This window comes from Oryctolagus cuniculus, chromosome 7 (genome assembly GCF_964237555.1).
Source record: "Oryctolagus cuniculus chromosome 7, mOryCun1.1, whole genome shotgun sequence".
Lineage (NCBI taxonomy): Eukaryota > Metazoa > Chordata > Mammalia > Lagomorpha > Leporidae > Oryctolagus > Oryctolagus cuniculus.
The window spans coordinates 79,685,924-79,701,295 of NC_091438.1; the positions used below are offsets into that span (position 1 = coordinate 79,685,924).

At 48.7% G+C, this 15,372-nt stretch overlaps 1 protein-coding gene across 1 annotated transcript in view; it reads left to right on the forward strand.

The window, feature by feature from the left end:
* The first annotated feature begins 13,329 nt into the window (after window positions 1–13,329).
* LOC103350262 (translation initiation factor IF-2) overlaps window positions 13,330–15,372 on the forward strand; it is an 8,760-nt gene continuing 6,717 nt past the window's right edge. Inside the window, exons 1-2 of the mRNA XM_051858186.2 lie at window positions 13,330–13,415; window positions 14,435–15,158. Of these exons, the coding sequence (XP_051714146.2) occupies window positions 13,330–13,415; window positions 14,435–15,158 (810 nt within the window). The remainder of the gene's footprint in view (window positions 13,416–14,434; window positions 15,159–15,372) is intronic.

Genomic DNA, 15,372 nt, shown 5'->3' on the forward strand with positions numbered 1-15,372 from the left:
CAACAGACTGGGCTCGAGAGCTATGTTTGGGTAAAATGAAAATTAATTGGGTGTAAACAAGAACCCTTCCAAAAACTCAAGGATGACTCCCTGGTAAACTTCTGTTAGGGGAAGCCCCAAAGCGGTAGATGTGTATTCCTGACCACTGAGGGTTACTATAAGGAAAATAATAACGTCTTCACAGCTTGGTCCAGATAAAGCCGTGTGCCAGACTAAGTGAGCATTTCCTTTGATTTTCTGAGAACTCTATGCATGATGGAAGAGTTCTGGTGGAGACCCCAGTTCGAATGCCCAGTTCGCTCCTCGAGAACACCTTGCATCATCCTAATGTAATCTTACAGAGCACCACCTAAGTAGTAGGGAGAGGAGGGCAATCCCTGGAGACCCGAGGAGGCAGAGAGACGAGGTCAAGTGCGGAAAGCGAACGTTCTGTTAGAAGCTTATAGGCAAAGGGTAAGATACTGTTCTCCAAAGTGAGAGGGAAGGCAGTGCGAGCGGTTCTCACTCCTGGTCTGCTTTTACACAATAGGAAACCAGTCCTTGGGGGGTCTGTAGTTCACAGGGGCGCCGCACCAGGGGTCCCTCGCGGGCAAGGGTGCGTGTGCACAGCGCCAGCCCTCAGGGGCTCGCGGTTGCCAGCAGGAAAGGAGGCGGTAACTGTCAGGAGGATCCCCCCTCCCCGCCACACAATGCCGGAGCTGCTCTGCCTCTCTTTTTTGAAGAAGTGCGTTGATGACTGATCGCTCAACACCTTGTTGGTTCTGATTGCAGAAAACACACCTTATAAATATATGATAACCATCCTGTAATAGAGAGTGTGACAATTTACTTCACAGTGCGTTTCGGGCTGCTAATTGATCGTTTCAGTCCAGGGACGATTTGGAATAAATTATAGCTATCAAAAGGATATCACAGCTCATTTTGGTGGAATGGTTTCCACGTCGCCCCGCGTTCGTCTCCCGGAGTGAGCGGATGGCACCCGCCGGCCGAGGGGAGAGGGAACGCGCGGGCGGAGGAGCGGAGGGGGCGGGGCCGCGGGGCGGGGCCGAGGGCGGGGCCAGCCTGGAAGGAGCGAGGCGAGGCGGGGCCGGGGCCCTCGGGGCGGAATCGGCGTCGCGCGTGGCGGCTGCAGGTCCGCTACCGGGCGGTAGAGGCCTCCCTCCCGAGGAGGCGGCGCCAAGGTGCGGGTGCTGCCGGGTGGGGCTGCGCTCCCCAGCGAGGTCCCCGCGCGGTCGGGCCCGGCGCACCCTCTGTGGTCCCCCTGCAGGCGGCAGCGCCCGGTCGTTGGAGGTGAGAGTCTCTCTAGGGTGGAGGGGCCCTGCTTGGGGGCGGGGGTACTCGCCTCCCGCTCGGGGCTTCTCGTCTGCCGGGCTCGGCGGCGGGGCCAGGCTGTGACCCTGGCCGCTGCTCTCTGCGCCCCGGGAGCTGGGGGAGCTGAGACCGTGGAGGCCGCACGGGGCCCTCTGGGGGTTCTGTGTGCGGTTGGCACCGCGGCTCGGGTAGCTCTGGCTCTCCCGCGGCAGTAGGGGAGGGGACCTGAGGAGAGACGCGGCCTGGGAAGGAGCCGCGCCCACCGCGAGACCCCAGGAGAGGGCGTGCGGGGCGCGGGGCCGCGGAGCGCGGGGAGGGAGACGGCAGCGCAGCCCGGAGCGCCTCTCCAAGGCCAGGCCCTTAGCCGGGGCCAGCCCTGGCCCATCCCACAGACGGCCGCGCCCTGCGACCCCACGCCTCGGTCGCCCTTTCCAGCAAGCGGGAGAAGGGCGACCCACAGACAGGCCTGTCCGCGACGGGAGTCCAGGTCGCCAACCCCTCGGTTCCTGCGCTCCCCTGGCGCCCGGGTCCAGGCTCGGGAGCCGTCGTGTCGGTGTCGGGCCGGCGTGTTTCCCTGCGCGCGAGGTCGACAGCCGTCACGGACCCGAGCTGTTAACCAGTGTCATGTCACTCTGCGAGCACGGGCAATACAGAACCCGTTCTCGACCCGCTCTGGGACCGGGAAGCCTCGCGTCTTCGATCACACACTGGAAATAGTTGGTGTTGGGTTGCCATCTTTCACAATGCCGAACGAGGTAGCTGTGGGTTATCATCTTGTCGCTGTGTATCATTGTACTCGCTAAGTCTCCGTGGGCAGGAGAAGAGTTTTTGTCTTATTCCTGTTTTATGTCAACTGAGGAACAGAGACTAGGTGACCCGGCAAACAGTTCCCAGGAAGTCAGTGAGAGACCTGTTTATGAAACCAACCATTTTCTAGAAGTAGAATAACTGGAAAAGTCAAATCCAGATCTAAGCAAACATTTTTTGAGTTGGAAACTGTCTTTACACGGACCAAATCCCATGGGGGTCCACAGTGTGGGAGTTGATTTTACAATGAACTCCAAATGGTTTTCTTTTCCTCCACCCACCATATTTAATAAATATTTATTCATTACCTATTACAGGTCCTCCACTTCATCTTGCCATTGAACATGATCCCTATAGGCATTTAATAAATAATTAATGAAATGTAACTAAAGTGTGTTTGTTTCCTCCTGGCTCCCAGAACCTCACGGAATAAGTAGGAAAGAGTTAAAGACTGCAGGTTTTCACTTTTAGAAATGGACAGTTGTGTTAACTACCCTTAAGTAGTAAGTCAATGGAAGAAAATCAGGACTCACAAAGTTTTCTCCAGCTTATGCCTTATTTATTGTGCCATGATTTTGTGTTTTTTTTCCTCCTTAAAACTTTTAAAATAAACTTCAAGGGATAACTATGATGGAAGAGATTTACTATATATTTTTGGTTATTTTAGAATGTGAACTTTTCCTTAAAAAGTCTTGCTTCTTATGTGATGTGATGGACTAACTGGTTGAGAGAGTGAAAGCACTGTATTTTCAGCTAAAACCAAAGCCACTGCCTTTTTCTTTTTTGACTCCAACCTGAAGTAAGATTTGCTTACAATTAAGTAAGCAAAAAATATTTCAAGTAGTTGTACATTTGCTTGGTTACAATTAATTGGTTTAACCAAAATAGAAAAACATACCCAACATGTTTGTCCCTATTATTTCTAGTGCTAATTTTTCTTGGGTGATGCTTCACATCATTCAGAAGTGCCTAGATCCTTGAGTGCCAAAACATTCTGTGTGAAATCTGCAAGGTGCACCTAAAGAATGTAAAGTTTTATGAAGCATGTAAGAGAAGCCAAGATGTTACAAATACATTTATCCCTACAATTGTATTTGGTTGGTTGCTTCTAGATTTTATGATAATTCACAACTGGGGTATGATTTAAGTAGCTGTTAAGTTCTAGAATAATGGAATCAGGTGGGGAAAAGTCAAGATATCAAGCCTAAAACTGGGGTTGTTCTATGTAGTTCCAAAGAATTGTGTTCCTCCTTCCTTGAAATAATAAAGAATCATGTTGAGCTAAGAATACAAACTTAACTTTTTTTTTTTAGTGAGCAAGGCATTCCTCCAATACTAGAAATCTCAGCCATCCTCAGACTGTAGATGAGGTCTAACCTGTGAACTAAAATGCTGGTTATTTTAGTGAGTGAGTGAATATAGACCCCACAATATATATGTAGTGGCACTTTGCACTGTTTTAAGTTAGTAATATGTTACTTACTATATAAAATATAGAAATGTAAAACTCCTAACCCAGTGCACTTAAATGCTTACTATGATATTCAAGACTAGAATATGTGAGACGTGTTAGAAAGACTTTACTAAAGCAAAAGAGAAAGAATGGGGAAGGGGAAGGGGAAGGTAGGTCTTGGGGCTTTTGAATTGTGTTTGAATTCATTTGGGGGAAGACTTTACAATTGCTTTCCAAAAACCAGCAGCAAACAATTTAACATTTCAAGCAATAATTAAAATTCAACTCCAGCTGAGATTTATGGTGAACCAAGAAAAGCTGAAAGAATGTAATTTGCTGACTAGGCATTTTTCTAAGAGTTCAGATCTAATGCCTATAGTGTTTTATAGAGGGCCATAGGATCATTAGCGATTAGTAGGAATCCAGACCATAATGATCAGGAGAGATCAAGGCCAGTAGACAGAGATGAAAGAGCTTTCCTGCTTAATCTAAAACTTACAAATGCTGAAGCCCTTACATGGGGAAGGTCAGCTAGCGGACAAAGAAATGGGGCAACAGCCTAAAGCAACAAGTACATCCCCCACCTTGTGCCCTGAGTTAGATGTGATATGGAGATTAAGTTTGAGCTGAGACAAAAGGAATGTCCTTATTCTGTCACTTGTCTGCTCTGGAATTTTTGGTCCTGTCTGCTTTTAGGGAATTTGGTTACTACCAGGGTTATTTATATACCTAGCTAAGAGGTCAGTGAACAAAGTGGACAGGCTCGGCTCTAGATCTTTACTGGGGAAACACCTTGGACTGTTTGTCCAGTAGGTGGGCAACACAACTCCTAAAATTTATGTTGGGAATACAAAGGAAGACCAGGTGCCCAGCAAACCCTCCATAAGTAATGAAAATTGAAGAAAAACAAGTGACAGTGATTTTAGCTTTCCTTTTGAGATGGCCTATCATGCCTGCCCATCTTCTATGGATTTAAAAGTCACCCAAATATTTTAAAATATGGATTTAAATATTAAGTTTTGTATGTAGTGTTTATAGCTTCAGGAATCAGGTAGGCCTAGGTTATTGTAATAGAAGTCTGGTGGCTATAGCTGGAAACACATCTCTTTCAGAAAGAAAGGTTCTAGCTGTAGAGTTATAAAATTCAGATTTGGATCTAGACTATAGAACAGATGGGGCATTGCCCTGAGACTTGGGAAGTAGCATGTGGTTATGAGTCCTGGACTAGGAGTGAGGACTAGGTTTGCATATACCAGTTGTGTTGCCTGAGGCCCATCTGAGTTTTCCTCACAGGTGAAATACACGCAACGGTAGGACACACTAGGTGTACTTCGCAGGGGAGTTTGAGCCTCATCTGAGGTGAAAGGATTTGGTTTATTCAGCGCTATGAGTGTGCAGGATTTTGTGTACTGCAGTCTGGGTATGATAGATGAAGGTAAGGGTCATAGCCTTGAGCTGTCCAGATATTTGAAACAAGATATAAATCAAGATGGAAACCTACCCCTGGAAATTTGGGAGAATGGACGAGTTTTAGCATGGATGCTAAGGCAAGAGAATAAGACAGTATGGTCAGCATTCCTCCTCTCTCAGCTTGATTAGAGGGACTCTGGCACCACTGCAGGAGAATTTTTTTTTTTTTTGATACTCTCTGAAGACTTGTTGCCTGTAAAGGAACTTAATAGCTCCATTAATACAGTCAAGCCCAGATCTTTAGCCTTGGCACTGGGAGGGACAGTCTCCTTGTTAAGAAAATTGGCTAGCTTTCTGGTCCTTGATTCTTAGACCCACAAAGTTTCTTGTTTTCTTAAAGATTTCATTAATCACCGTTGCCACTATGTTCATGTCTTAGAGAATAAGAAACTGGCTTGAGTTCCGCATATGGGCTTCATTGGTTAGCTGTGCATATTTTGTGTTTGTGTGTCCACTTGTTAGTCTTCCCAGAGCAGCAGCTCATTTCTTCTAAACAGCAAGAACCCCACCCCCCAAAGCCATTTTTAAAAATTAACATTTGTATCTTTCATTTTCTCCTATCTGTGTGCATTTCAAAGGTGCAGAGGATGCAGGGGCGAGCAGCTTGCCTGTCTACCTCACAGAAACACCAGTCCAGATGCAGACAGCATCACTGGCTCCCCCAGCATGGGCATGGCTCCAAGACGGGAGGGCAAAGTGAAGTATCCTGAGGTGGGTAAATATTCATCCTTCCTTCTGCTGAGTTTCAGGGCCTCAGCCTGCCAAAGAGTAAGAGCAATGCCCCTTCCCGTCTCCAGTGTCACGCTGAGAGAGGTGTTTTCTGGAGGTCTGTTGTGTATGTGCCATATAGTGGCACTGTAAATTCATGTCGTGTAAGGCAGGGTGTGTTGAGCCAGTGCAATGCAAAGGCTAAGGAAAAGGAACAGACAGTATGGGTTTGAATAGCACATCTTCAAGTCACTGGCTGAGTGGCTTGGGCAAACTTCTTAATCTTTCTGAGCCTTAACTTCTTTACCTGCAAAATGGCAACAATAACAGTATCGTGTAAAGATTATTGTGCATGAGATGAGTGCTTAGCAAATGAGAGCTATATTCCTAGGCTCCAGAGAGTGAGGATGGGAGATGAAGAAATCTGAGGCAAATTCCCATCTTCAAGGAGCTTAGAGTCTAGTTGGAAGAGGCTGAATGGAAAGCTGATTGGCCGTACAACGCAGAAAATGGGAGTGCGAACTAGGTGCTGCAGATAATGAAGACGTCAGCAATCTGCCAGAGACTAAGATGGTGATGAAGGGTGGTCATTTCTCTCTGGATTTGTAGGCTAGATGGGCTTCAGATAGGTAAAGTGGAATCCCAGGTGGCAAGGGGAGGGAGAGATCAGGACACGCGATATAGCAGGGTGGGAGTATGCCAGAGTGGAAGTATACCAGCTTTTGAGCTGCAGAGATAAGCATACTTATCCTAGTTCTGCTGCGAGATCTTGGTTGGACAAGATAAATCTTGGTTGAAGATTTATTTATTTGAAAGGCAGTGTGGCAGAGAGACAGAGACAGAGATCTTTCATCCAGTGGTTCACTCCCTAAATGCCTAACAGCCAGGACTGAGCCAGGCCGAAGCCAGGAGCCTGGAACTCCATCTGAGTCTCCCATGTGGGTGGCAGGGACTCAAGGCCTTGGGCCATCATCTGTTGCCTGCCTAGACACATCAGCAGGAAGCTGGATGGGAAGCAAAGGAGCCAGGACTTGAGCTGGCTCTGATACGGGATGCTGGCCTCTCAAGCAGAGTGTAACCCACTGTACCACAACACCTGCCCCAGAACTTTAATTTCTTAAGCCTCAGTCCCTACACCTTAAAATGGGTATAAGCACATCTCATTACATTGAAGGGATTAAATGAAATAATGTTTGTATCGCCTAACATGGTGGCTGCCAACCTCAATCAAACAGAGGTAATCATGCTGTTCTCAGGGGATGATGAGAGCGCTGTCTGGCCTTGTGTAGGCAAGTAGTGGAAACAAACCAGGAAAGGCCGATCAGCACCTCCGCTGTAGAGGGGAGGAAGATGGAGGTCAGTTTAAGGAGCTGTTCTTGTTTGAAGCAATCCGAGCTATCCAGGCCTTGAGTAGAGTGGCAGTGTAGGAAAGTTCATCCCAAGGCAGCTGATGGCTGAGCTGGAGGCAGAATCCCACTGGCGTATGTGCAGGGTGATCAGAGTGTGGATTAGGATAGTGACAGGGTTACCAGACCTGTTCTCTACACTTGTAGGCCTCAGCTGTGTGAAGTAAGGGGGAGTTTTTTTTTTTTTTTTTTTTTTTTTTTTTTTTTTTGACAGGCAGAGTGGACAGTGAGAGAGAGAGACAGAGAGAGAAAGGTCTTCCTTTTGCCGTTGGTTCACCCTCCAATGGCCGCCGCTGCAGCCGGCGCACCGCGCTGATCCTGGCAGGAGCCAGGAGCCAGGTGCTTTTCCTGGTCTCCCATGGGGTGCAGGGCCCAAGCACCTGGGCCATCCTCCACTGCACTCCCTGGCCATAGCAGAGAGCTGGCCTGGAAGAGGGGCAACCGGGACAGAATCCGGCGCCCCAACCGGGACTAGAACCCGGTGTGCCGGCGCCGCAAGGTGGAGGATTAGCCTATTGAGCCACGGCGCCGGCTCGGGGAGTTTTTGTTTTGTTTATAGGTCCTAATATTTAGTGTCAGTTGTCTAGAATAAAACTAGGATAGAAACACAGCTTTGGCAAATTGAGCTCACTTAGTATCTAGGAACTGTAAAAGGTGAGAAGTGACTTTGATGCTAAATAAGCCCTAGTACTGCTTCAACTTATAAAATAGCCTTGTTTACAAAGCCCCTTTCCCCTTTTCTGTTGTTGGCGCAGACTCAGTGTGTGTCTTCCGCTGGTTTTCAGGAAGATCATTTATAGGGGCACAAAGCGTGAGGTTAGGATTGTAATATCAAGAGGGATAGTGGTGATTGGGGAGGAAGTAGCCAGCAGAATGGTGATTTGGGAGGTTTCCAGACAATATGATTCGGATGAGAAAATTCTGTTCCCTCCCCTGGCTTTAGAAGCCATTTAATTAAAACAAACCTAGGAAATGGTTTGGGGTCCTAGGGAATTCATTTATATTGTCTCACATTGTCTCTTCACCTCTTTTTCTGTCTGCAGTAGTTTTGTAGCGGGAGAGTACCTGGTGGGTAATTGTATTACTAAAGAACATCACGCAGATTATTTGACCACCAGTTTAACAACATTGGGAAATCCTAACTACGGTAGGCTGTAAACATTAACTGGGAGAGGATAACTGCTCTACCACTGAGTTCTTGAACTCTGCTCTGCTCTCATTTGGCTGCAAGGGCCATGTCGTGCTAATAGCTTGCTTCCCTCCGAGGGAGGACACACATGGAAGGGGATTGTGCACAGAGGTAGACAAGCAGACCAGAGATAAGTAACAAAGGAAAAGGTAGGCTCTCTGAGGTTAGAGGCAAAGCAAACTGGCTTAGTCCTATTACCTCTGAGCGGGTCAAGGAGTGTATTTCACTGCTCACCTCCCGCATTTATTTGAACTGGGTGCTGGAGTGGGGGAGGAAAGAAAGCATAGTGCTCTAGGCTAATTAAGATGCAAACATGGAGATTCTATCTGGCTCCTGACAGTCCCCAGTTCACTGCAGCCTGGCAGCAGAAGTCTGCATCCAGGGAAGGGAGGTGAGAAAGCAGAAAGACACCCCCCCGCCCTTGTACTGAAAGGTTTTATGAAACAGAGGGGTTCTGCATTTCTGGCATCCAGGCCACCATCCCAGATCACTCAAAATAGTCCCTGGCTGAAACTCTGGCCAGGGAGCTCAGACCTGGGGTGGGTGGCATTGGGGAAAGGATCTTTAGGGAGCTGCTGGCATGAATTCTGCTGAAACGGCATCTTCAGAGACCAGGTGCCCACTCCCCCAGGGGTGGTGGTGGGGGGGCCTCCACGCAGATTTTATTTTAGCCCTGCCCCTCCTCCCAGCTCTGCCTTCTGCTCTTGTCGTGGGACCTCTCTTTCTCTCTCCCCACTTTTTTCAATTAAATGAACTAATTACCAGGCGTTTAACTTTTTGCCAGACTCTTTCATTATGCCCAGAGTTGTTGCTGAGCGGCAAAGGGAAGTAATAACATTCGCAGTGAGGGGCAAATCCTGTTAATGAACAAATTAAAGTTCAAACAGTGATTCAAGTTCACAACCTCTCTGTGGCTCTTCTCTTTAATAAGAGTTATACATGTTACTTTCCTTGCTCTTTTCTCCCTTTTATTACTTTTCAAGCTTTTCATCAACACTGCCGGAGCATAGTTGAGGCTCCCAGCCCTTCAGGCCTGACAAGGACTACAGCAGTTATAATCCCATCTTAATTTGGCAACTTTTGTAAAACACATAAAGGGCCCAGGGTCACCTTTGGTCGCCAGGGCCCCGCATGACCCTGTCGCTTCCACCTCCTGCCAGGGCGGCATGGGCCTCTCTGGTCCGTATTCAAACCCATCTGGCAGTCAGATCTGATGACTTAACTTCCTACCCGGGGCACTGCCATGCAGGATGGGGCTGCCAGTTTTCAAGTCTGTCAGTTCTCTCTCCGGAGGTCCTTTCTACCGGCTGCTCATAGCCGGTGTGGGGGACAGGGGAGAAGGAAGGAGTGCCAGGGGAGGGAGGCACCTGTGAACTAAAATTTGGGAACTTTTATGGGGAAACTGGTTGGAGGTAGAAGGTTCCCTGACCCCTTCCCCACCCCAATGTTGCTCTACTCCCTGTGGGTACCTCAGGCTTCAGGCGTAGGAGGCCCACGCTTCCATAGCCCTAGTGGGAAGTCTCAGAGGGCCTATCTGCTTCTCTTTTCCTTCAAAACTTTGTTTTTGGACTGTGGATTGCGTGGGGGTCTTTTCCACCTCCGTGCCTGGCTTCTCACCACCGTCCCCTGAGCGTGGCTAGATATAATCACCATGACAACTGCAATCTATGAGCATACACATAATAGAGATGAAATAGACAAAAGATTAGCATGCCATGAAAAGTACAATAAGTTTCTTATTTAGCATTTAGATAACTGTCTTTCCTTCGGAGCAAGCTTCAAAGTTGAAGCCAGTTTAGACCAAGAGGATTAATTCTTTCTCCCGCATGCTTCATTGAATCTCTCATTACCAAACTTTGTCTGTATTGATGTAAGATTTGATTGAAGATTAGAGCATTTAGCAAATCTTGCTTTTCTGCATGTATCAGGTCCTTTCAAGCACGGATCGCGGTGCCCAGTGGTCAATACCCTTACTTTTATCCAGTGTCTGCTTCATTTAAACTTAATCAACTCCATCAATGAACTGGAACAGGGAATCGTCCCTGCGGTAAGAATGTTGTGCTTTTGTGGGATAATTCTTTGCTCTTTCTCGATCCGTTGGCGTTAAACCTAAAATTGCACTATGATGAACTTTTTTCTTTTTTAATCAATATGATAATGACAATTGGGCCTGAACGCTCTGGTAGGACTTAGCGTAGGGCAGGATCTGGCCCCCATTACCAAAACAACTTCTTGTCCTGCCATAGTCCAGCTCCTTTTGTGTGGCTTTAATACCTTTTCTTCCTTGACATTGAATATTGCTCAAGCTAGAAAATGATGCATCTTTGGAGGGGAGGCTCGTATGTCACAGCCAGAGAGTGAAGCAGACCGATTGGTTGTGTGAATTATCTGACTTGCTGCAGTGAATTATTTGCACTGTTTCCCTACCTAGTCAACAAGTTCCTGAGGTATAGTAGAGATCAATCAAAACTGACAGCCCGCGTGTGAAGGCTTTACTGTGTAAATCTGGCGCACTCATCCTGGCCATGCCGGCCCTGGCATCTGTATATCATTTTTATACTGCTACCAGTAGAGCAATTTCAAAAGTATTTGCAAGGAAAATGCGTGTCCCCATCTGTTCCTGGAAGCATAAATGTGCCACCTTCAGAGGGTTTTCACTGGTAATCATATCTTTAATGATCAACAGACTAGTGATATATACCTTTCCATAAAATGGGGTTTTCTTCATTTTATGTGATTGGCCAGAATAAATAGCTTTTCCATATGTTAGGGAGATAAAATACAAGATTAGCAGAGGTCGTTTGTTGGATAGTAAACAAAAGAAACAATTCACTCCAAATAATCTCTGAAAACAAGCCATGACAAAATTAAGTTACAGTAACAGAGCATGTGAGGCCCCACATCCGGAAACAGACCTTGTTCCTCCTTGAAAAGCAGCCGTTTAAGCGCTCCAACTCAGAGTCTTCTGGGGACTGTGGTGGCTTATTGGTGGGAGCCGCGGGAGGGGGGAGCAGGGCCGGGAGGGACAGGCTGGCCTCGTCCTTGTTTGCTTGGCGGTAAGGCTGTTTCCTTATTTCACCTGCTCTTCGGCGGCTTCCACGCCAGCGTCCCGGGGAAATTGGTGGGCGGTGTGTTGAGCAAGCGGAAAACGCCATCCTGTGAACCCCTCTGAGGCCCTTCCAGAAGACATGGTTTACTGACGTTACTGTAGAAGTGAAGGTCGGCTTCCTGGGCTGGAGGTCTCCCTTCTCACACAGAGAGGAGACACTGGAGGACTGGGGGAGGAGGGGGGGCTGGCGGAGCCCCCAGCTGTGTGTAGGAGAAATTCTGAAGCCTAGTGAAAAGGGTTTTGTGACTCAACAGAGGCCCCCCCCCCCCGCCCCCAGCCCGGCACTGCCCTTAGTGATGTAATCCCACCTGAACAGTTCACAGCCTTTGACTTGAGGTCGCTCAGGCCCTGACCTTTCCTCATCTTGCCGCACACCCATAGGTGTACTCTCCACACGCAGCGCCAAGAGCCCCACGCCCAGCCCCCTCAGGTGTGGCCACTTTCAGTTCTGTTAAGCCGGCCTGGCAAGAAGTGGAAGCTTTTCCTTCGGGATCCCCGGCCCACAGGTTCTGACGCAGCCAGTGCCTGCACAGAAGTCTCCAGTTCCTTTTTGTTTCCAGAGTTAGGAGAGAACCTCTTGTTCCAGGAAACAGGACATCGCCGTCTGCACAATGCCGTCAGCCTTCACGTTGCCTGTGCTCCATGCACCTGATCCCTGCGAGTCAGGAACTGAGAATAAAGGGACTGTGTTCCTGTAAGCGTCGAGAGGAGAGCCAGAGCCAGTTAGGAGCTGATGGTTACTCTGCTTCTGGATTCTTCCCCCTTATAGATTGTCGTTAGCGTTTCCCCTTGGGATAATGGGGGACTTCTTTGCTCATCGAGAACACCTGCTGCTCTCCCAGGCATTGGGAGTGTGGCAGGAATGTGTGGGTGTTTGTGTCAAAGTGGGAAGCCAGGTCTGCAGGCCTGTCCCAAGCAGAGTCTCCTTTAGAATACAAGTTAGGGCTAACTTGTATTAACTTCCTGGCCCCAGTGAGGCTTGGAAACACCTGAGGGACAGTCAAAAAAAAAAAAAAAAAAAAAAAAGTCACCCAAGGCCCACAGCCAGAAAAAGATGGATAAGCCTCTGTGGAGTTGTATTTTTTTAAATTTTCCCTTAGTTTAAGAAACATGATCTTATAGATTTGAGTTGCGCATTGACAGCCATAGATGTGTAAGTCTGGATTTATTGGGCGATCACTTTGCCTGACCTCAAACCAGGTTTAGCGTAGTATTACAATTAAGACTAATAGAAAGGGAAGACACCCGTCTTGTTTCCATGTCATGTGGTGAGTCAGCACAGGTTTTCAGTTAATTTGCTTACTTTGAGGAAATTCTGGCATATATTTTATATGACACATGAGTTGTGTTCAACTTAAAAAAGTTTTTGATTTCTGTGTATTTAAATTTGATATCCATTTTGTACTGAATTTCTGTTACTTGTTTCCATATGAAAGCGAATTAAAAAACCAGCTCATTGACTTTTGTGTGGAAGAGGTGGATCCGTGGAATTTCCTCACTCCTGAGCCCAGGAAGACAGGCTGTCACTCTACAGTTGGGACTGTCTCACGCTCCACTGTCCCTGTATGTCCTGCCTGGCTTGGGGTCTAACTCACAACCCTCTGCTAGCACCTGCAGAGCTTGCCTTTGTGGCTCTTGTTGGCTGAGGCTCTGAACCCAACAGTAGATCAACCAGCATCCAGGAAGCAACCCAGGCCACCCAGGTTTTCCAAAACCTAGGTTCCAGTCATCTGCAGTAGAGTCTTGGCTGCTTCAGAATCAGACTCTGTACACTTGCACATCCATCGCAGAGAAGGAAGTTTTGGCAACAGAGGGCAAAGATTGAACATTTGAAAACCATCACGTCCAGGGTGAACATTACCTACTCCGATGATGCATGCTGTCTCTTCTCCACAGGCTCATTGCCACCAAGCAGTCTCAATCAGGGCATGCCTACTTCTTTGAAGATGAACCTAATTTAACGTAAGCTTCTAAAAACCTGTAAGAATATAATTTATATTACATATATATTATATAATATAATAACCAGTCTGAAAACTCACTTCAGAAAAAAATCTTTAACTGAAATTCAAATTCAGATACTTGCAAATATGCACAGCTTAATAAAGTATTCATTTGCAATACTGCCTTGTGATTGTAATGTGCCTAAGTATGCAGTCATAGTGGTTTTCAGGTGCCTTCTAACAGGGATGAGAATTTTTTCCAACATTGCAGTATGGTGTGTTGGAGAGAAGTTCACTTTTTTAAAAAATGAGTTTAAATAAATGGATCTTTTGATAAAGGAAAATAAACCCAAGTAATGCTAAGGTAAAATGAACTTTTAAAAATTGATATCATTAACAACCCTTAAGTTACCAATAACATGACACCTGTCTCTTAAAAATACTAGAGTGTTTAAAGTGAAAAATTGGTGTTATTGAAGTTTATTTTTTGTAAACAAAAATGTAAACAGCGTAGTGGTAATAGTTTTGGTCACTCCAGGCTTTTATTGAGGATTTCCATATTGTTTCCAGGAGGAAATGGCAGCAAAGCAACTTGCATAGCTAAAAGGGTGTCCAAACGACGTCACTTCCGTGAGGAATTTCTACAGTCACCCTCGCCTGTGAACACTGTGCAGGGACGTGTTTAGGTCAGAACAATATATTCGATGAAACGGTTTTCCTTATGGGGAGAGGGGGAGGGAAAGGACGCCGCCGTTCTGCTGTGCAGCCAGCGGAGTAGCGGGATTTCTAGCCCGCACCTTGCCAGCCCATCCCTGGCCATCTCGGAGCCAGTCGCCTCGGGAAGCGGGTTGCTGATCAGACCCTGGTGTCCCCCATTTCCAAAGGCTTAGGGTACTTCCTTCTGGGTTCCCTCCCCCACCACAACACCAACACCAAGAGGGTTCGACAGCGGCTTCGGGAAGCAGTGAGGGGCCGATCCCAGCCTCGGCCCTACCGCGCCGCCGTGCGAAGCCGGGGCCTCTCGGGCACGTGACCCAGGACGGCGCGGGGAGCAGGGAGTGACGCTAGACCTCGGCGCGGGGAAGCGAGGCTCGTCCGCCCGTCGGCCCGACGCTGGCCCGCAGCCGGACGGCCGAGCACGGGAGATGGCGGGGCGCGGGTGGCTTGCCCGGCTGCGCTCGGGGGGCCGGCTGGAGCGCAGGCGGGCCGCGAGTTTTTGTCCCGCGCCGTGGTTAGCCCTGAGGCAGAGTCACGGGAAAGGGGTGAAGTGGGGACTACGCCCTTCCTGCCCTCTCCTCCTCTCGCCCTTTTATGCCCCACGACACCGCCCGGGGCGCGCGGGCGCAGGCTCCGAGAGCCTCGGGCTTCGCCTCTCAGGGCCACGGGCCGCGCGCGGACAAGGATCCTCGGCCTCGAGCAGCGGCCCCTCCCGCAGACGCGTCCCCGCGCCGGCGCTGCTGACGGAGGCCCCCGGGGCTGGAGCCGCGCGTCCGCCCCCGCGTCGGCGGAGTCCGGGCTGCGGCGTGCTCCCCGCCCGCGCCAGCGGCTCTCCTGGGCAGGTGGGGGACCAGGCGGCCGCGGCCTCTCCGGCCCGCCTTTCAGCTCCCCGCTCCCGCCTTCGGGCCGGAGGCAGAAGGGGTCCCAGCGCCTCCGGCGACCTGGGGGGCTCCGAGCCCCACCCTGGGGCGTCTGCGGCCTAGAGAGGCGAGCCCCGACCTGCGTGCCTCTCGGCGCCGGCTCCTCGCGTAGCTCCAAAGCTCGTGTGAGTAATAGTCAACTGTTTTTTTTTTTTTTTTTTGGTCACTTTCTTAAGATGCATCATCCCTGGTCTCTCTTGTTTCATTACGAAAAATCCCAGAGAAACCACCCGGCAGGATCAATCAGACGCAGGCAGCCAGACAGTTTTCTTGTACTTTATTAAAGTGTAATCAAACATCGGTTAAGTGGAAAATAAATATCCAGATCTAATAAGCTGC